This window comes from Oenanthe melanoleuca, chromosome 1A (genome assembly GCF_029582105.1).
Source record: "Oenanthe melanoleuca isolate GR-GAL-2019-014 chromosome 1A, OMel1.0, whole genome shotgun sequence".
Classification (NCBI taxonomy): domain Eukaryota; kingdom Metazoa; phylum Chordata; class Aves; order Passeriformes; family Muscicapidae; genus Oenanthe; species Oenanthe melanoleuca.
In genome coordinates this window covers 49,411,051-49,431,292 of record NC_079334.1, presented here as the reverse complement: position 1 = coordinate 49,431,292, position 20,242 = coordinate 49,411,051, and the positions used below count along the sequence as shown (strand labels likewise).

Below are 20,242 nucleotides of genomic sequence, written 5' to 3'. Positions count from 1 at the left end.
GGACACATCCTTGGGCTTGCAGCTTGCCTGAACAAATGAGGTACGGAGTCATCAGACTGCTGTGAGTCACTCAGAATCCCACGCTGATGCAATCTGACTTGCAGGATCTCTTCTGACACCCACAGGGATGGTGACAGGCCCCAGGTGGTGAATAACTTGTTCCCTCCAGAAGGTGGGGTTGCCACACCGATGACACTGTGTCACCTGGCCAGGGTGTGAGTGCAGAACTGCCCTGAGACAATGACTTGCTTCCTGGGTCAGAGGTGGATTCATGCTTTGTCACCTGTGTTAGGGCTTCTACATTTCAGGAGAAATTGTTGGGTAATAAAAATGCTTGAAAGTATTTCAGTTACTCACACTGCTGTTCCCATCCATGTGAAGGGAAGCAATTTTGGGTTACACTCTCAAATTAGCCTCACAAGACTGCTCAAGAGATGTAGGAGGCTATGAGTTTTGACTTTCATAGGAATCACTCACACAACTCACTTGAACGAAAGGTTGATTTTTCCACCTTAAATACAGATTAGGATTTCCATGATTAAACACATTACACTTCTATTCTTAGTAAAGTAAAACATAGTTTCATCACATGTTGTACAAGCAATGATGCACATGTCAAGTTTATCCAACATTTTTGCATCATTACTCACTATTTTTGGGGTACTTGAACCCTTAGTAAAAGCAGGGAGACACTCCACGCTCTTTTGCTCCCCTGTACTTTTGGGGGTGACCACAGAGGAAGCAGCTACCAAATGAGTGTGAGGGGAAGCAGACAGGGCAAACAAGCAGGGAAGCAGGTAGAATATTCCTGGAGAAGGTTGGGGCAAAGGCCAGGGTCTCCAGAGGGACCAGTGGGGATGAGCAAAGCGGAGCCAAGCATGGGGAGACACAGCTGCCAAGGGACTGCCTCTTGCCATTTCTTATTCTTTCAGCATCTGACTTCAAGATAATTTTTACAGACAAAGTGCTGCACAAACCATAGTTTGTTTGTTTGTTTTTTTTTCTTTCTCTTCCAGGTTTTCACTCATACAAGGTGAAAAGAATAATAAACCACAGTTAGTATCCAAAAAGGTCTTCTGAAACGGCTCTAAAATGAATATTCTGAATGGGTCAGATGGGTTCTCAGCCACACACTGGCAGCTCCACTCTTCTTAAATTTCAGTTTTATCTGTGCAGATCACCAATCTTCAGTACACTTCCTCAGATATAAAACGTTGAAGTTTGATAAATAACCGTTTTTGTGGTACACAGAAAGAAATGGAAACCCACTCAGATGGAGCAGCATGACTTGCTGAAGAGCTGGCAGTGACCATATGCACTAAAAGGCTATTTCTGTCACACAAATTAGCAAATATGTCCCTGAATTCAGGCAGAATGTATCCTAGTCTTCTGCAGAGGGCCAGCACAAGGACCATACGTCATTTAAATGCCATTTAAATGCTATTTTAAAGGTACTAGTAGGACTCCTCTTCTCCTTCACTCTTTCCATAGGGATTAATTTGGTAAATGTCATTTTTATACCGCTTACAAAGGAAAATTTTACTTTAACTTGAGGAAGTGGCACCACCTTGTGGGTGAAAATGAAAGTATATTTTCTTTAGCAAATGAAGGTGTTTTTCACTTTTATTTCCCCCCTTTTTTTTTTTCTTTTTAGGTTCTCATAATTCTACAGAGCAGCCCTTCGAGTCTAAAAAGTAATCATTTCAGAATACTTTAGCACAAAATTGAGATCTATTATGCAAAAAATGCACAATATTATGATTACCTACCGTGCCACACAGATTCCTTACACATTGGCTCATAGAAAGATTTTTGAAAAACTATTTTGAGGTCAGTTCCATAAAATCAAAAAAAAAAGGTAAAACATGTTCATCAAGAAAATAGTGCCTACATTTGCAGTGGTGATGTTTTACCCCAAGAAGTGAGTCAAAATTCTTCAAATCCACATGCAGAAGATTTGTTTACATATTTAAGCCTTTAATTTAAGACTCAATTAAATTATCCAAACTAGATTTAAGCATAATGTGTGGGTTTGCACCTACTCATGAGTTTTCAGGACTACTAGTAAAGTTCCTGCAAGTTTAAAGCTAATATTAATAGCTATATAGCAATTTACTTAAACACTGATACCCTTGCCTTCACTCTTAGAACTTAACTTTTTTAATACCTGCATTTTTTCTTTTAAAGTACTAGTCAGAATTGTCAGCAATCTATATAGGTACTATAAAAATTGGGGAAAAAAAAAAAAAAAAAAAAAAAAAGCAAACACAAAAAAATGTTGTGGAAGCTGAGTATTACCAGATTGTTTAACTTACAAACAGCTGTACAGCTAGGAGTAAATTTGTAGTGCTCAAAAAAAGGCATGCTCATAGTTACCATCAGTCACCTCGGTGGGATTCACCTCTCTTTATATATCACCAGTGCAAATATCTGTATCTGAACTGGTCACCAAAGCTTGTTTTGAAGTCTCTAAGGAGTAAGGAGTTGCTTTTGAGGTGCAGTTCATCTCACCCTGTACCAGGTATTAGAAGTAAATCAGCTGACTCATTTCTCTTGGTTATAAAGGGAAAATGATGTGATTAGCATAGGTGCAGATAACTCCTGCAGTGATCTGCACAGAGTCAAATGAATCCTACCCCTTGTGCCTCATAGAAATAACATTATCAAGATTTTTTGAGCACTGTGGATGACAATTAATTCAGAACTCCAAATGACTTTAAACAGAAAATCTTAAGGAACAACCTTATTTTAGAGGAACAACCTCTAAAAATAAAAAAACAAATTAATAGCCATTAAAATAGCTTAATATAGGACTACACATGCTGTGTTAGCAGGTTGGCATTATCCTCTGTGGTGAGCTACGAGTGGAACTATATATTATAGCACCAGTTGCTTTACATTTAGAAGCACTTTCTGTTCATTTTGCCTTTGCTAAGTATATGTAGAAAGTGACATTTACAAAGGTTAATGTGTAAAGTAACAATAAATGCTCTTCTGAATGAAGAGCATTGAAACACTAAAATACAATGGCACCACTTAAAAATCAGGTAGGAAAAGAAAATATAGAGACATCCATATAGATATACAGATATATATATGCATGAAGTTGTAAAGGCAAATCATAAGACAATGCTTCCACAAAAACTTATTTAGCAAGACCATAATTACCTGGAAAATAGGCAACATACATTGGGCAAACCAGCCCAATTATTCAACCAATGAGAAAGATACCGGAACTGTGCAATAAACATAATTTGGGAAGATAAACTGTGCAATTACATGTTCCATGTTTAAGGAAATGACAATTCCTAGCCACACTAAGCCCTCTAAGAATTAAGGAATTTGCCTAGGCTCCCTGACTGTGTTTGTACAGCAGCAATTTGCACAGACCAAAACCATTATGGAAATACTGGCTTAGGCAAGGCACGAATCTGGTTGACCCTTTGGCCAATTATTGAATTGAAATTCTTTTGATGTTAGAAGGAGTCTGGCTCATCCAAATGTCAGCCACTCCACCCACCTTTTTATCTCCTGCTGTGTCTCTTCAGTAGAAAATGTCACCAAGATTAGAAACTGTTCCTGCACTATCCTGACAACAAGTGTGATGCCTTTCCCCAAATCTCTGCTCCCCCCATTGGCATCCCGTCCTCACAGAATTAAGACAAGGGCATAATTTCAGTGGAAAATCCTTTGAACATTAAACTTTGCCTCATGAATTTGAACAGAATTTTGAGAGTCTGAGAGAACCCAGAGCCAGGTTTGTAATTGCAGAAAGCACTGCCACCATCAGTTGGGATACTGATTGCCATGCCAATTGTCATGTTCACTGTATTTCCCGGATGTGCCTGCACTAGAATGAGCAACACCTTGTAATAGTTTCTCTTTCAGTATTTTTGTTGGGGTAAAGTGAGAGATCACAAGAAACACTGGAAATAAACACATTATTATGAAAGGGAAGCCATCAGAAGATTTATCCAGATTTATTTTCATCAATATTTATCAATCAAGAAAGATTTTGTTAACATTCTGGTAAAAATATGGCACAAACAAAGCAGAATAATTTGAAATTTCTTCATTTAATATATTTAATACATTTAAAAAATCTTAATACTGATGATCAAGTCTGTGCCTTCATTGTCTGTAGTTAAACTCAAGACAGGTGTAAGTCTTCTTGGTAACAAACTAAAAAGAGATTTCATAGAATAATTTAAAATTTTAAGTCAGCGGAGAAGAGAATAAGAGAAAAGAGAATACAAAAGAATTGCATGCTATGGCTGGTTTTGGGTCTGGAAATATTCCCACATACTTTTTTTTAGTAAAAATATCATCTATCTCACTGCAGGTAAGACTACTCACTGGAGAACCAGTCATGTTTGCAATGCCTTTGAAGTTTCACACATCTGTTGAACTCAACATGCACCCACTGCGGATCTCTTTGATTCATTGTAAATGTTTAGCATAGGAAGAGATTTACATTTATAGACCAACCACTTACAAAACATGCAAATACATCAGGACTTTGAGAGTGAGACATTTGGGTTCAACTTATCTTGCATGACCAGCAGTGATTTCAAAAACCCATGTGAAGAAGCAGAGCTATCCAAAGCTTTCCAATAAAATGCATCTTGGAAATCCTGCCTGTCCTAAGGCCCCGGGCTACAAAACCTCATCCAGACAGTAAAGCCACACTAAAAGTTCAGTTACAGCCTCTGCTGCAGAAGTTCCAGTATAAAATGCATTGGAAAGGCCAAATACAAGCAGTGTCCTACAAGATTGTTGAAAGTAAATGGTTCTTCTCTCATCAGAGATTTCCTTGACCCAAATGGACAGGATGCTTCCTTGCTGCAATAGAAGTGTAGGACAAAAAAATCCAGTGATTATATACATACAAATAATACATACATATATACATAAAATACATAAAATACATACATACATATACATGCATGAATGCTCCCATCTCTGCAACACATGGCAATTTTAATGAAAACAACTGTAAATATCTGTGCTGCTCTCTGGATTGTGGGCTGGCATGAGATATGGAGTTATACAGGCCTGTAAAGTGCCTGTTTTGCTGCAGGGAGAGAGGTTATGGCTGGTGGGAAATGACTGCTAATCTTACCAAGTATATTATGGCTGATTAATTTTATGGACTACATTGGTTAATGGATTGTTTTGTTTCCAAATACTTTAAATCTCTGATTGCTGGCTCAGAAGAATGTGTTGAAACACAACTCACTTGTGTGGATTCTTTACTGAGTTTTGTTCATTTGCTTGTTCAAACTTTTGGCATAACTTTAGCTATTCAGTTTTAGCAAGAGAAAAACACAGGTACAGCAAAGCACATCTTTGATGTTTTATTAGTAGCACATTTTGAGGGAGAAAGTTAGAGCAGCTGATCACTAGTAGTAAACAATAATTTGCTTTAAATTAGCAAATAACATGTAGAAGTGGATATTGACAAAAATTATTACTAGAAGACAGAAAATGTTAATAGTAACACTCTGTAACAGTGGCAGAGTTTCACTGCATTTCTCTTTTGGCACTCCTGTCTTCTGAGAAGCACAGTGCTGAGCTGCATGGGGTTTGTGCTCACACATGTAGCTTGCAATCACCTTGCAATGCCCTTCCCCGGGAAGCTATTACCAGTGCCAGATCTTAAGTGATCTAGAGGTTAAGAAGAACTAACTTGCACAGCACCATGTGCCTGACCTGATGTCAGAAGAGATTATATTGGGATTGCTTTTTAAGCTCGTGTAGCTGTGTAGACCTTGAGAACTGCTCTGAGAACTGCCACCACCAAGAGATCATGTCCAAAATCTTTACTGTGAGCCCAGCTCAGCAACCAGGGGCAGCTTCCCAAAATGGTGGTCACACACTGGCATTTATGAGTGCTCAGATTCAATCAGAACAGGGATGTTACACATTCCCAAAACACCTGCTGGTGATGCCTTCTCTGGTGCTCCAGAAAGCTGCCCAGCATCTTCGCATATCCTCTTCTCAGCATTCTTCCTGTGCATGACTACAATATCATCTGTGATCTCTCAAGTTTTCTCCTTCATGTGTATGCTCAGCATCACAAGTGGGTTGACTGGATTAATTTTTCACACATTTATATTTTTCAATTATAAGTTACCAAAATTTATAGGGGAAAACTCAAAATTAAGCTAAACTGATAGTTATGGGAGACAGTTGATGAAACAAAGTAAGTTTAGAGGATGCTTTTTTCCTACATTTTGTACATTCAAAACACAAGCTAGGAAGTACTGTGATAGTTATTTTCATTTTACTGAAATACTTGTTTCAAGTGATGTTTGCAAGAGCAATATCCAGCAATATCCAGCTCTAATGTGATATATATAATGAAAGAAACCAAACAGTTTTTTATTTATATAGCTGTTGCTTTATTCCTGTGGACAAACACCATTTAGATAATTGCTGCCGGATGATGGGCTCTGTACCATTAGATATCCTGCCCTCCTAATGGGATACTACAGGTGTTCCAGCCAGGCAGATCCCAGCCTCATGGCTTCTCATAGCTACATGAACTCTCTACAAGTCATTCTCCCAGATACTGCACCTTAGTGCCCCCGCACCCAGTGAAAGAAATTTATCCCTCAGTGTCTACAGAAGTGTACTGTTTAATAGGACTGCATTTAAATTTCTATAAAGGTTGTCAATCCAATGCTTATGACTCACAATGGAAAATTCCTCCCAGAGAGACTTTATTTAACCACTGACTTCTAGATTCAGAAAATGAGCAGTATACTCAAAGAGAGGTAACAAACTTTCTTTTAAATTAACCAGCAATCAGTTCTGGCTTCAGAAGTTTTATTACTTTTTATTAAATGCAGTGGAGATTGCCTGTTATTGGAAAATGTGAAACAGAATGGAAAAGCTTTTTGACAAGACCCACTACACATATTTTATCATGCATTTTCTATTCAAAGCAATTTCACTGCTGTAGACTAAACAGAGACTTAAATTAATATTTGACAGATTTGTTTAGAAGCCACCCTTCTTCAAAAGACCCCCAAATCATTATTAGTTTTAGACAACTTCAGACAGAAGGATTTTAAATTCCTTCCATTGCAGTGATTTGGTTTATTATTACTTTTCAGATGGCAAAATATCTAAAAGACAAAGATGAACAGAAAAACTAAAGAGATTTTCTAAATTGAGTCCTGTCCTTTGGTGTTAAAAGGAATACTGTATAGAATTTTGTCTCGAGTGCCAGCTTTAAAGCAGTAAAATAATTTTGTCCCCACTTAATTCTGGATGCGTGTTACAAACTGTCCTCAGAATTAGGAATCTGTAAATTTCTCTAGAAATGTATCTGTTATAAATTTCTAAACACTTTTCTGGAACTAACATTAACTTTAAAAAAAATGTATTTCCTCCCTGTTATTCATAAAGTCCCTCACCACCTGAAAAATGACACTGTTGATTGTTAAGAAATTACATGTGGGAACAGAAATTATATCAAGTCAACAGAAATTATACTATTTATTGATCAGGAAGTATACTATACTTAAACTTTCATATATTTTCTTTGTTTTTCTGTCATTTCATTTTGCCATGATACCTCATCTCCTCTTTCCTGTTCTTCCAGACACACTATCTGTCCTCTGAACCTGTTGCAATCTAAATTCACTTCTAGAAAATGGACAGAGAGAATCATACACATTATTCCTGATAAGGTGCTTTAGGGCCTTGCACAATGGCACTAATGCCTCCCTGGCTTTAGTGAGAATCTCTCACCAGAAGCTCCAGGGATCTGCATTCACCCTTCCAAGGCCACATTGCCAGGGCAACTTCCAACCCTCCTGGATCTTCCCTTCAGTAATTCTCAATCCAGACACTTAAGCACTGCAGGTTTTACTACTCCATTTCATCTCATGTCTACAATTCATCCTCAAAGCCACTGAGCTCTTTCTGTTTCATATTCTGATCCTCCTCATATCTGAACACAATAAATAATGGATAAAGACAGCTCATACTGCAAAATTAAGCAGAATGCCGGTTATGGGTTGCATCATATTTGAAATAAAGCACACATAGTTACAGACTTTGGCAAATGTCCTGTATATTCAAGAACAATATTAAGAATTTAGTGAGTTATTACTTCATTTTTTTAAAAATCCAACAATGTAAATATGAATTGATTTTTGTCTTCTCTTTTGAATGTTTAGAGTTCGTGCATTTATTTTAGTCTGTTTTATACTGTTCCTTAGGCAAACACTCGGTTATTTCAGTGTGAAGGAAGTCTCTGCTTGACACAGGTCTCGATAATATTCTCCTTTCAGCACTGACCTTGCACATGGAGAGAGCTGCAGAAAGGAGAAGTATAAATTCAGTGCAGCAGTTGAATACACCTAAACCTGCTTTGGAGATTGGAACTACTGGTGCTTTAAGTATCAGCATTCATATTTTCCAGATTCTGTACTACATTAGTATATACTCTGAAATTCATATAAAGTGTTAGCAAGTTCTCCTCACAGTTCAGTTAGACAAAACAATCCTTTTCCAGCCTGAGAACCAAGGACATCATTGCAGCTTCAGGCCCAAAAAGTGTAAACACTGAATTGAGGAGAGAAATCTGGGAAGAAGAGACCTCATAACCTGAAGCTGTAATGGGACAACTAACCCAAATATGTAAATGGATCAAAACTTATAAAAGTGTGAAAACATGTGACCTGTTTTGTCCATCTTGAGTGTAGCCTCAGCCAGGCTCTTGTACTGCCCAGGAATTCAGTTATACTTGAACAGAGATTTTGGGTTACAGAACACCACAAAATTTAGAAGACCATTCATATTCCCACAAACTTATGAAACATTTATAACAATAAGCAACCTAGAAAAGCAAGTTAATTTATTTCCTGTCACATGTTGGCAATCTAGATGATATTCACAAGCAAGAGAAAATAATAACTAAAGGCTGCCTCTTCTGCCACTAAATGTTTCTCATGTTTTCTTGTTCTGATCACTCTAACTAGTAGAAATAAAACCACGTATCAAGAATAAGTGCCATAATGTATTTTCATGGGAATTGCATTATATTGCCTATATATTAAATCTACCTCAGCCTATTGCAATGTGTAGGCAGAGTAAAAATAGTATAAAAATCTTACGGAGACTTATTCCTTTTGAATTGAACAAATTACTTTCTACCAGAGTTAAAAATGGCTTAGCTTTTAGGAAGTTTAGTGAAAAATTAAACACCCCCACCTTAAGCAAACACTGCAGGCTATGCTTATGGAAAATTATCCTCACGTTAATCAGTTGTACATGCTGACAAACTTGTTCTTTTCTGGTTGCCTAGCTGTCTACCAACCTCCTCTGGCTCCCTGCCATGACCTCTGTGAAAGAGCTGCTATAGCAGTAACAAGTATGTTCTCAGAAAGCCTTATTAGCTGTGCTGTAGGTTTCTAGTTATTGAACAGCAACTCACTGTACTTTAATTATTGTGACAGTATTTTAAATAAAAATGCTGGGTTTCATATTTTAAATAGACACAAGAAAATTCAAGGTCAAGAAAGCTAACTTAAGACAAAACAGGTCAGCATTACATATTATGCTGTAGCAGCCAACACTACAAAACCAAATCTACATTTCCAAATGGTAGGTCTGAAGCTGTCATATACATATATACATAAATATATATATATATATATATATATGTAATTTTAACACATGTAATGATAGGCTTGAAGAACTATGGTATCTACAAATAAAAAAGTTTGACATCTTCAAAAATTTATTTGTCACAAAGTATAGAAATGGAACTAAATTTCACTACTTCAGGCTGTAGCACACAGAATCAGTATTTATTAAAGGCTGGTTAGTTTTAGGAGGAGGACTGCTGTGGATGTTCTCCAAGTTTAACAGCTCCTCCCCAGAGGAGCTGAGTTCTCATATGTGTTTAAAAGGCAGCTGGACACCAAAACTATACAGGACTTCAAGCAATGCTATGCTACACACATACCAGCACTTTAGTCATAAAAAGTCAGGTAGGTATGTTCTTATTGGACAACTTCCCCTTCAGGTAGTTAGTGAGCATGAGCAAAGTAGATATCCACATAAAGCACTGACATAATTCGTATGTGCCATCCTAACATACCATGGGAAGAGCCCTTAATTGAAAGTAATAATAGGGTAGAAAGGAATGTACAAATTAAAATAACTTGTCTGTCTGTGCTAAATTCCAGATATTCCTAAGGTCTTAAGGAAATTTAACTGTCTCTACTTACTAAAATGCAATCAAAAACAAAGAAGTACTTTTAGACTTAATTCTCTCAGAAGAGAAACAACTGCACAGACCACAGGTTTTCTTATTGATGGCACTAAGCAACATAGGAGTTTTGAAAAACAATTAAATTCATAGTTTTCATCCATCTTCTCAAGCCAGTTTGTAGCATGTTTGATTTTGTTTTGTTTATATATGTTAAAACTCCTACAGCACACATTTGTTAAGCTTTTAGATTTTTAAAGTATATTCTCTTTCTCCTATAAAAACAATAGAATACCAGTTGCTCTAGTTGGCCTGCAGCTTATGTAAGTAACCTCCCCAAAGACAAAAATCAGGCTGATCAAGATATGCATGTTCTCAGTCTTGCTTTATGAAGTGGAGCCATACACCTGAAAGAACACCAATGCATAAAGACTGCTCTCTCTTTTCCCCCTCCCCCAAATATCTGCATCAACTGGTAAAACCTTCACAGAAGCTAACCAATTAAAGAAGTACCAGAGAAGGTATGATGCAACAGAGAAGCCCCTGGTCCAGACCCAAATCTGCCCTTTGACAGGATCTCAGTCTTTGGCCTCCTGGAGAGTAGCAGCAGCAGAGCAGGACTGCCAGGATAGGGCTGGCCCTGCCACACCACAGGGCTGCAGTAAGGATCTGCTGCTGAGAGCCCCAGCACAACCTCAGCGGAGAACAGAGGTGTAGCTCATACCTATTCCTTAAGGTTATTCTGTGCAAGATAGAGAATTAAAGAAAAAAGAATTAAAAAAAAAAAAAAAGAAGAAATAAAAGCTATATAAAAGTTATTAAGTCATCCATCAGGATCCAAAAAGCAATTGTTGCTGAATCACATTAAATATTTGCCAGTTGCTCATTGACCTGTTGGGAGTAAACCACTGACCTCGAGGCAGATTTTAGAGGGCACGTATGTACTTTGTTCTTAGCACTTACAGTAAAAATGGATATTGAATGCACTTGCCTGTGCTTCCCTCCTCTCAGTAAAGACAAGCCTTCCTGTTCAGACCCACGCTGATCAGGGTGGGAGGTCAGTCACGCTGCAAATAAGAACTGACATTTCAAAGCCAGAGCAAGATTTTTGTTGTTAAGGAAATGTACTCTAACAACAGTTTTGCAGATCACAGTAAGGAAAGAACATGTTTCTCTTTTGCTTTTTTTTTAACTGGTGAAGTTCTTGAGCTCCGTGGTGGCTGACTAATGGCTGAAGGGGGATTTCATTACATTGAATTAAAAAATTGTCAGGAAACTTACAGGAAGGAATAATATTCCCTTTAGTATCTGCAAATAAAACAAGATTAACTCATTTACTCCACTCATGGTTATTGCTGAGTTATAAAGGGAATAAAAAGAGTGTTTCAACAAGTCCTATGCCATACAATTTTGAAGATAAGCTCTAATACAAGGCTAGATGCTACCTGGGCTGGGGAAAGAAAAATGTTTTCCTCTGATTTGCAGAGGAGCTATAGAACTGTTGCACAGTTGCTGCAGGCAATGATCAATAAGTAAGATGAGAGGACACCTCAAATTCCAGTATGTTTTTGGTCCATCTTTCTCATAGTCTTGAAAAGGAGAGCAATACAGTCTGATGGATGCTTCAGGTCACAAAGGAATTGCTGAGGAGCTCTTGAAAAGAGCTAGAAATCCCAATAACTCCAAAGTACAATTCTATTTCCACAGCAAAACCAACCTTATCCTTTCTTGAGTAAACTGGGAGGGCACAAATTACTTTTCTTCAAGCAAGCAGTCTGATGTCAGAAAAAAGGGCTAGAAAAGATACAAAAAATGACATATATAATGGGCACTACAGGAGAAGTTCTAGCTGGCACTTAGGACAAGATTCGTGCAAGAAAAGAAAGAACTTATTGTACCACAGCATTGGTTCTCAGGCTGCAGCCTGCTCACTCTTGCAGCAAGGACACTGCTGCACAGCCTGCCCACCAAGGGGGAGGCTGCTTCCTACTGACAGGCTTCCACATCCACATGGAATCAGCAGAGGCTTTACTAACCAATTAAACTAAAACTTAACCCTCATCTTTGGCAACTTTTGTTGCTAAATCATGTCATTCTGTTATTGAAACCTACAGCAAATTCAATATAGAGAAAACAAAACACCATAGGTTTGATCCTCTTTCTTCTAAATTATTCCTCACCTGAAACAGATAATGCAAAATTTCTGAGAAAATAAATGCAATGACTGAATCTGAAATGAACCCTTAACAGATGATTCAGTTACTTGGGAGATACCTCTCAGGGCTGCTATTCCTCAGCTTTTAAAGGCTCAGAACACAGACAGTAGAAGTGAATGAGGCTACTCTGAGTAAATAACTAATATGTTATTTGACATCGACTGACAACAGTGCAAACACAATCCTCTTCAATGGGGTCTCTGTTGAGAAAAATATAATTTACTCAAAAAAGAGAACTTGTGTCTTCACAGCTGGAAACCCACTTCCAACCACAAAGACAATTCCTCATTTTCAGTTACCGCACGCGGTTTTGCAGTGAGCAGACTGGTGTTTTCTACAATAACCAAAAAGGTTATTGAGGGAAAGGCAGCTTGCTCCACTTTTGTTCATTCCCAGGCTGCCCTGCTGACATACCCCTCCTGTGTGGTCACATATGCTCTCACTCCTGATCTCCCCCAGCCATGCTCTTGTGGTCACTGCAGCAGGGTTTTTGCACTTGTCCCAGATCCTTCCACTTGTCACTGCAAATAACATGAAATGGAAGAGATGGTAGATTTTTTTTTTTCCCGTGGAAAGGCATATTCTCTGTTACCCTTGCTTGTTCTCTAGTGTAATCAACTGTCTCTTCCTTTTATGGAAAACCAGAAAACCAAACCATGACCTAAAACAAGGGCTGTGGCAAGATCAAGACTTGGGAAATGCAATGATATTACTTAACTAAAAAATTAAACCTTGGATAACTAATTTTTTTCCACTTATACAGTTCAGTCATTAATAAAATCTTTAAAGTATAATTCATAGCACTAGAAAAATTAACTTTAGGTACAAAGTTTTCCTCACGTTCTTACTCCATTTTCAATTGTAGAATGTTCTGAAATTGTGTGAATATTTTATACTGTGAAACTCAAAGTATGAACTATTACTGTAGAGGTTCACATTTAAAGACAAAATTTTCTGTCAAAGCTAACTCTGACAAGGATAATAAAATCTATTTATTAAATAAGTATTTATAATATAGATCTTTAAAATCATGATGCTTACTTATATTGATATACATGATTTCCAATGTATTTTAGTACCTTGGTGCTAAGAGCTGGTATCCTGAAACGTAAAAATAAAAAAGAAGAGCAACTTCCCAAGCAGCTCTTAGACATCAGCAATGGGTAACACAATTTGAACTCTAAGGAGCACAGTGAGAAATTCAGAGGACAGCTTCCAATAAACAGCAGTTGCCTTAAGAGCACTTCTACGTGCTCAAAATACACACAGGTAACTCTACTTGGTGGCCTTCCTTGGCAGAACTTTGCTTCAAATTGGGTGTTTTATGCAGAAACAGGAGTTTTTGCTGAAATTATTGCAAACATATATATAAAAGGCAAAAATCTATTTTTCAGTGGATCCCTTGGATGTATCAACAGATATTGGTATTTCCCCTTCCCTTCAGGACTTGATGCTTAACCACGATACGAAAACAGAAAGAGCTTTTGAATAATTCATGAAACACAGGGACTGAAAATAGACCTCTTTTCTTCCCTTTCCGGCCTTCCCTTATTAAAAAAGCAAACAAAACCCTAACAATAGGGCCTGAAGGTTAAAAGGCCCTTAAGAATAATTACCAGCCAGCTGGTCTGAAAATAACAGTATGAAGCAAAATACATCACCTGTAACACCCAGGCAGTACAGCAAGATCTACACAGGAACAAACACCCAAAGTTTTTAAAGAGAAAAAATAACCAAGGAATACAAATGATTAGAAGATGATAGTACGGAATATACCTTGAAGGTCTACTATATTTCTTGTTATTTACACCACCAGCAAGGGAGGCATGTAAATTTCCCCAAAATGGCTTCAGCTGTAATTGTTTGATTTCTGAAATAAAAAACCCCAAACAAACAAACCTCAAAAGAAATAAAACCCACAAAAAAAATCCCACAAAATACCGTCTTGTAAAGTGCTTCCAAGAGTTTTATCTTTTTACAGACATTTGCAATGAAAGAAATGATGCCAATATTCTATAGCTTTAGTGCTTCCCATTCCACGAAAATACACACATACTTACATAGAAAGTGTGTACCTTACAGAAAGTGTGTAAAACTGAGGAACCTAGGATTGCTGAGAAGTACTTTGGAAGCACTTGGTCCCTACTGGTTTTCCTTTACAGTAAGACTCAAGTCACTTCTGAGACACCTGCAGATTGAGGAGTCCTGTATATGCATCCATTTCAAATTATTTTTATGGAGTAAAATCGGGATTTTCTCCCATATTCTCCATTCCTTACATTTTAGGACACAGTTATAAGCTCTTATGAACAGGTAAAGGGCCTGTAAGTAGAGAATGGGCTGCCATCTTGTCTCCACCTGATCTTTTGGAAGATTCGAAGCCAGTATAGCATCATACAGACTTGTGTTCCCAGGTTTTTCTCCTGTTTTCCCTGGTTTGTTTCCTCTTATACTTCTTCAGTTCTTCTCTACAAAGTACAGTAAATTACAGTGGGGGGCCTACCACCTTTCACCTAGCACCTTGCACACAGACAATTAATTCTTCACCTAAAACCAGAGAAAACTAGCAAGATGCTCACTTTGATATCTGTTTTTCACTTTTGCACGTGAGAAACGTGAACATTTCTTCTGCGCAACTGAAAGGTGATTACAAGCAGCAGCGCTTTGAGTCTTTAGGTTTTGAAATGTCTTCAACCTTCATCGCAGCTGGTTGCTGACACATGGAGAGAAGCAGGGGGAAGGAAAATCTGGCTCACAAAGGCTGTTGATTGTATACGTGATTTCTTAGCAGCTAACCTCTGGAGAGCGTGAAATAGCTACTACTCACCCCCGACAGGGGCAGGCAGCGTTGGCCGGGGGAAGGTAACACCCCGCCCGGCCTCCCCGCTGGCTGCGCAGCGACACCCCGGCGGGGCAACCTGCGCGGGCGACAAGCTTCCTTCCTGCCACAAAACAAGACTTTTGGTTACAAATTGTTCCACTGACAGCTGGATCCAGATCCCCCGCTCAGGCGATGCTGTCGGGGTCCCTTCGCGCTCCGGGCGATTCCCCCACGGACCCGGGCTGCCCACGGCCTCAGCCCGGAGCACCGGGCGGCACTGCCCCTCACGGCGCCCCGGCGGTTCCCACGGCTCCGGGGCAGCGGCCCCGTCCCTTTTCGTCATTTTCTTGTCTTTCTTCTTCTTCGTGCTCTAATCACCCTCCTCCTCCTCCTCTCGCCCCCGCCGGCCGCCCATGCCCGGCACCGCCCGGCCCGGCAGGTACCGAGGGGCGGGCACGGAAGGCGACGCCCTCCCCTCTCCCCCGCACGGCGCATGGTCGCGGCGGCCGCGCGCTCGCCGGGCTCCCCCTTGGCTGCCGCGCGCCGTGGTCTCGCCCGCCCCCGCTGCCATGTTGGATCGCGCGGCCGCCGGGGCCGGGCCGGAGTTGGAAGTTTAGGGGCGGGAGCGATCGGGATCGGCCCCGGCGCGGAGCGGCTCCGGCGCGGCTGCACCGCTGCCCGGCACCCCCTTTCCCGGCCGCCCCCCTCGCCGGCACCCTCCCCGCTGCCCCTCTTCTCCCTCCTTGCCCGGCCCCGCCAGGGAGGCTCCGCGATGCGGCTGCTGTGAGGCCCCGGCGGCGGCGGCGGAGGAAGGGGAGGAAGGGGCCGCGGGCGCCATCGGTCGCAGGGCGGCGAGGGCAGCGCCGGGCCGGCCCCGGCCATGAGCGGCGCCCCGCAGCAGCAGCCCCCGCGGCGGGTCACCAACGTGGGCTCGCTGCTGCTTACCCCGCAGGAGAACGAGAGCCTCTTCGGCTTCCTCGGCAAGAAATGCGTGGTAAGTCCCGCCCAGGGGGGCGAGGGGACCGGGGCACCCCCGGCCGCCCCACCGGGGCGCGGCGGGTCGGGGCCCGGGGCGGGCGGGGGCGCGTGAGGACAGCCTGGCCGGGCGCTGGGAAGTTGAGGCTGCGGAAGTTTCATCCTGCTCCGCTGCCCCGTCCCGGCGTCGGGAAGAGGGGCGGCCCTCGCAGGCCTCGCTGCGTGCCCGGCTCGCCCGCAGCGCGGGGCGGGGGGCGATGGACGGCGGCGGCCCCTCGGCCGGCCCGCTCCGGCGGGGCTGCCGGCCCTGAGCGCCGGGCCGGGCCTCGCTCCCTTCGAGACAGCTCGGACACCGGTGTGGGCGCCGTCCTTCCGCGCCTCGCTGCCCACCGGCGTATGGAGCTGCCGGGGGCCGGCGGGGTCCCGCTGCCCTGCAGCCGCGGGCAGGGGAACCGGCCGCCGAGGAGCAGCCGCGGGGCTCGGGGGGTAAAAGTTCCATTGCTGGACGAGGCTGGGACGGCCCCAGGTGCACCAGCGGTACAACAAAGCAGTGCTGGACGAAGTTGTAGGAAGGCTTGTATCAGTGCTAGGCCTGCCTTGAGTTTAGTCTGTACTTCTCTTAGCCTAAACTACAGGTTCGTGTATTCAAATACAACTCAAATGCTGCATATTTTCCTATTCCTGTATCGGTAATTTCGGTTTCAGAATACCTTCTTGCATGTAACTTAAAACTACTTACATGTATTAAAGCTTCAAAAGATAACCACTTTCATCGGAAAAGAAGCTGCTTTTTAAAAAATCGTATATTTCAAAACAATGACTATTCTGGTGCTTGTGTCCAGTACCTAAAATACTGTTAGGCACTTGCTGTAAAGCTGTGGAGGGTGTTTCATGAACTTAAAACTGTGCTTAAAGCAGGATATCCGTGTAGTCATACTGATTCCACATAGCTCTCTGGACTTTGAAATGGTATTGTTGATCAAACTGACTGCTGCGAGGAAAACATAAGATGCAGCAACTGAACAGGAAGTAGAGAATATTTACGTTGGGGTGGATTAGATGAGATGCTGTCACAGTAACTAAGTTTTGTGTCAGAAGGTATGACCCCCTTAAGTATATATTGTGGAAAGTATAGATTTGTAGAAATGCCTCAGTTAATCTCAGGCAACGTTTCATGTCTTCGGCTTCTTTGCTAAGAAAGAAAAAAACAGTATCAGGTTTTCTCTAAATATAAAAAAAGAGTGGATGAATTCATGTTTTGATTTCCAGTAAATTGATTTCCAGTTTTTCTATAACTTCATTTTTTTCTTGTCAGGTGAATGAGCTATTAATTTCTGTTATACTCAGCTGTAAAACCCACCTAGTTAAGCTCCCAACTTTTCTGCATAAATACTATATTGAAAGCAGATTTGAGGTAAATATTGTCACAGGATCTGGGTGTCATGGGATATATAGCTTGCTTGAAATTACACATTCTTCTGATTTACACTGAATTATTTTCTAGGATGGATGACTTTCTAGTTGAGGTTCTTATAATTGTGGTCTGTTGTTTCCTCTTATCCCTTATTTTAGTATAGTTGATGTTCTCTTCTCAGTCTTGAGGACTTGAGCATTGAAGGTCTATTTAACCAGGCTTTTTTGGCTTAATGTGTGGCATGAGTCAGAAATTCAGAAAAAAGTGAACAGATTGAATATGCTGTCCCTTGGAGGGCATTGTCTTAAGCAGAGAAGTGGAATGAGATGGTAACAACCTCAGCTGTCTAGCTTGAAAGCACAGTATCTGTTGGAGCCCGATAGGACTCTTGGTACTTTTGACCTTCTAGCTTGACTCAACATGCTATGCTGATAAATGCCTTTTTGCTGTAATGTTTATGATATTTGATCTCATAATATCCATGCTTGAATTAATCATTAGTGAAATTTCAGACTGTAAGTGCTGCTTTTTAAGAAAGGAAAATTTTGTGAGTTCTGTAGGATGCTAAATGCTTGCTCTTGCAATCACCTGAAATATCTGAGCTGCATTGCTCTGCTGTAGGTAGTGTTTCTGTCACTCTGGGGCATGGAGAGGCTACTGGATGTGATGTGTATCAGCCACATTGACATAATTTTACGTTTTGTTTGAGTAGACCTCATGTTTAGATCACTACTGCAGTGAACATCAGAGGAAAATTGAGACATTAAACTATGCTCCTAAGGTACTCTTTGTAGTAATAATTTATAGAGTCCTTAATGGACGCCATAGTGCTGCTATCAGGCCTGAAGGGCTTAGTTAAGAAAGCATGTGGTGCTCTGGAGCTGATTTATTTCAGTCTTTCCTTTGTTTCTGACTGGTAACAAGGCAGCTGTTTTGAAATAACATTGATAATTCAACTATCTGGTTTTTGTTCTATGGAAAAGCAAAGGAATTTATCAAGTAGTATAACTTGGATTGAGTACTCACTTTGATTGAGTCTGTGAACTTGGAAATATGGACATAGTTCCAGTGGCATTGTAAGTAATGATGCCTGATAGGAAAATTTCCTGTGAAATTTTTTCCTGTGAAATTGGGGGAAATGGTGAAGAGCTGTCACTCTGTGTGTTGTTGGGTTGATACCATTTTGCAAATTACTACTGGTATTTCAAGAAACTTGCTAGTAAGCAAGTGTACATACAGAGGATAAATGATTTTTTTTTCTACTCTTTTTTTTTTTTTTTTTTTTTTTTTTTTCCCTCCACTTGCTGGGCTGTAAAATGTTTATCTGAATCTATAAGCAATTAAAATACCTTTGCCCATGACAGATCAATCTTTCAAAACCAAGCCACTGGCTAATAGTCAAAGCTGTAGCTATAGTGAATTTGGCTGAAATATGAATCCAGATGCAGAACTACTTACAGAATGTAACCAGCATAAAGCCCTTTAGGACTTCCATTATTTAGGCATGTAGCTAATTTTCCTTGAGCTTTGTGACCTTTGTTACTTAGGTGTAAAATTTGCTATCTGTAAAACGTTTTCAATAACCTTTTAATAATAATGTAGAAATAAAATTTTATGTACACTTATACTAAGGGAAGCTATGAGATTAGTTATGTGCATATTAATGATTTCTTGTGGTTATGCGCAACTTAGAAGTTTTTGTGGATGTTCTGCTCAGTTACAAAACATTAAATAACAATGAGTTTTGTAAGGAAAAGTAAATGCAAGATGTCTCTTTTATAATCTGTAATAAAGAAGTAACTTCTATAATTTGCATGATTAATATTGTTCAGAGATGTCAGTAATGACAAACTAGTTTTTTCTGTAGAAATAATTTTTGAGAGGCCTTAGGAAACAAAAAAAACATGAGAAGTATGTACTTGGTAGCACTGAAGTAGGTAAAATGGGGTATGGATATTTTATGCTGCTTAGAAGTGGGACTCAACACTTGGATAAGTGTAATGAATAAGGCTGGGAATATGTTGTTCTTTGTAAGATCCACCATGGTTCATATGGTAAACAGGAACTGGAGAAGGATGCAGAAAAAGAAGTGACACAGCAGTAAGCTAACTAAGAAAACTGTTTTGGCTGCTTTTAAAAGTGCATGTGACCAGAATAAGTTTGTCTATCAGAGCCAAAGAACAAATTGCAGTAATAGTTGAGATAAAACAAAATAAAAACTTGAATGGCAGTTATAGCTCTTAATTGATAAGAAACTGTTTTATCAGGAAGGGACTTGTAAGATTACTTGTGTTTATAAGACTTGAAGACTACAGGTCTAAGTAATGGTTAGCTTCACATGTCTGAGAAGTGTTGGAACTCCTCAGTTTGAGTTTAGGCTGCAGTCTGTACCCAAAAACATCGGCATTAGTTTATAAAGGACTTACCCCTGTACAAGTAGGGAGAACTGAGTCATTAATTCAGTGGTGATTCTCTCATCTTTGCATTTGTTTTTTAATAGATGTGGAGGGAGAAGATAAAGTTTAAAGGATGGGGTTTTGTGGAACAGGAGAGTATTGAGAATTATGCCTGGCTTTCTTTTGAGA

The 20,242-nt window shown here is 40.2% G+C and overlaps 2 protein-coding genes across 8 annotated transcripts in view; one reads left to right on the top strand and one right to left on the bottom strand.

Moving 5' to 3' along the window:
• Positions 1-3,964: 3,964 nt before the first annotated feature.
• On the bottom strand, positions 3,965-16,150 carry LOC130263727 (uncharacterized). Of its 6 annotated transcripts, XR_008842384.1 has the most exons (5): positions 15,027-15,740; positions 12,862-12,968; positions 11,949-12,025; positions 11,219-11,298; positions 4,036-4,838 (listed from the first exon to the last, which is right to left on the bottom strand). XR_008842384.1 is itself a non-coding variant. In XM_056511468.1 (3 exons), the coding sequence occupies exons 1-3, from the start codon at positions 15,609-15,611 to the stop codon at positions 4,657-4,659; spliced, it is 630 nt and encodes a 209-aa protein (XP_056367443.1). In that variant the 5' UTR covers positions 15,612-15,660; the 3' UTR covers positions 3,965-4,656. The 6 variants fall into 6 exon arrangements, 2 of the variants coding, with proteins under 2 accessions (XP_056367443.1, XP_056367455.1); XR_008842386.1 differs by lacking the exon at positions 12,862-12,968 and having other exon boundaries at positions 15,275-15,660; XR_008842387.1 differs by lacking the exons at positions 4,036-4,838; positions 11,219-11,298; positions 11,949-12,025 and adding an exon at positions 6,384-8,330 and having other exon boundaries at positions 15,275-15,389; positions 15,506-15,746.
• WASL (WASP like actin nucleation promoting factor) overlaps positions 16,125-20,242 on the top strand; it is a 48,331-nt gene continuing 44,213 nt past the window's right edge. The window contains exons 1-2 of one of the 2 annotated variants that reach the window (XM_056511457.1): positions 16,125-16,166; positions 16,221-16,262. In XM_056511457.1, the coding sequence (XP_056367432.1) occupies positions 16,149-16,166; positions 16,221-16,262 (60 nt within the window). In that variant the 5' untranslated portion in view covers positions 16,125-16,148. Of the gene's footprint in view, positions 16,263-20,242 lie in introns of both variants that reach the window. The other variant, XM_056511447.1, reaches the window with a different exon arrangement.

What these genes read in the sequence shown, in the direction of transcription:
- LOC130263727 (XM_056511468.1), bottom strand. Translation starts at nt 15,611, where the DNA reads ATGACGAAAAGGGACGGGGCCGCTGCCCCGGAGCCGTGGGAACCGCCG. An exon ending in GCTGCCTGCCCCTGTCGGGG is followed by an intron (nt 12,969 to 15,274) that starts GTGAGTAGTAGC and finishes TGTTATTTGCAG; the next exon opens with TGACAAGTGGAAGGATCTGG. An exon ending in TATGTGACCACACAGGAGGG is followed by an intron (nt 4,843 to 12,861) that starts GTATGTCAGCAG and finishes CTTCTATTGCAG; the next exon opens with CAAGGAAGCATCCTGTCCAT.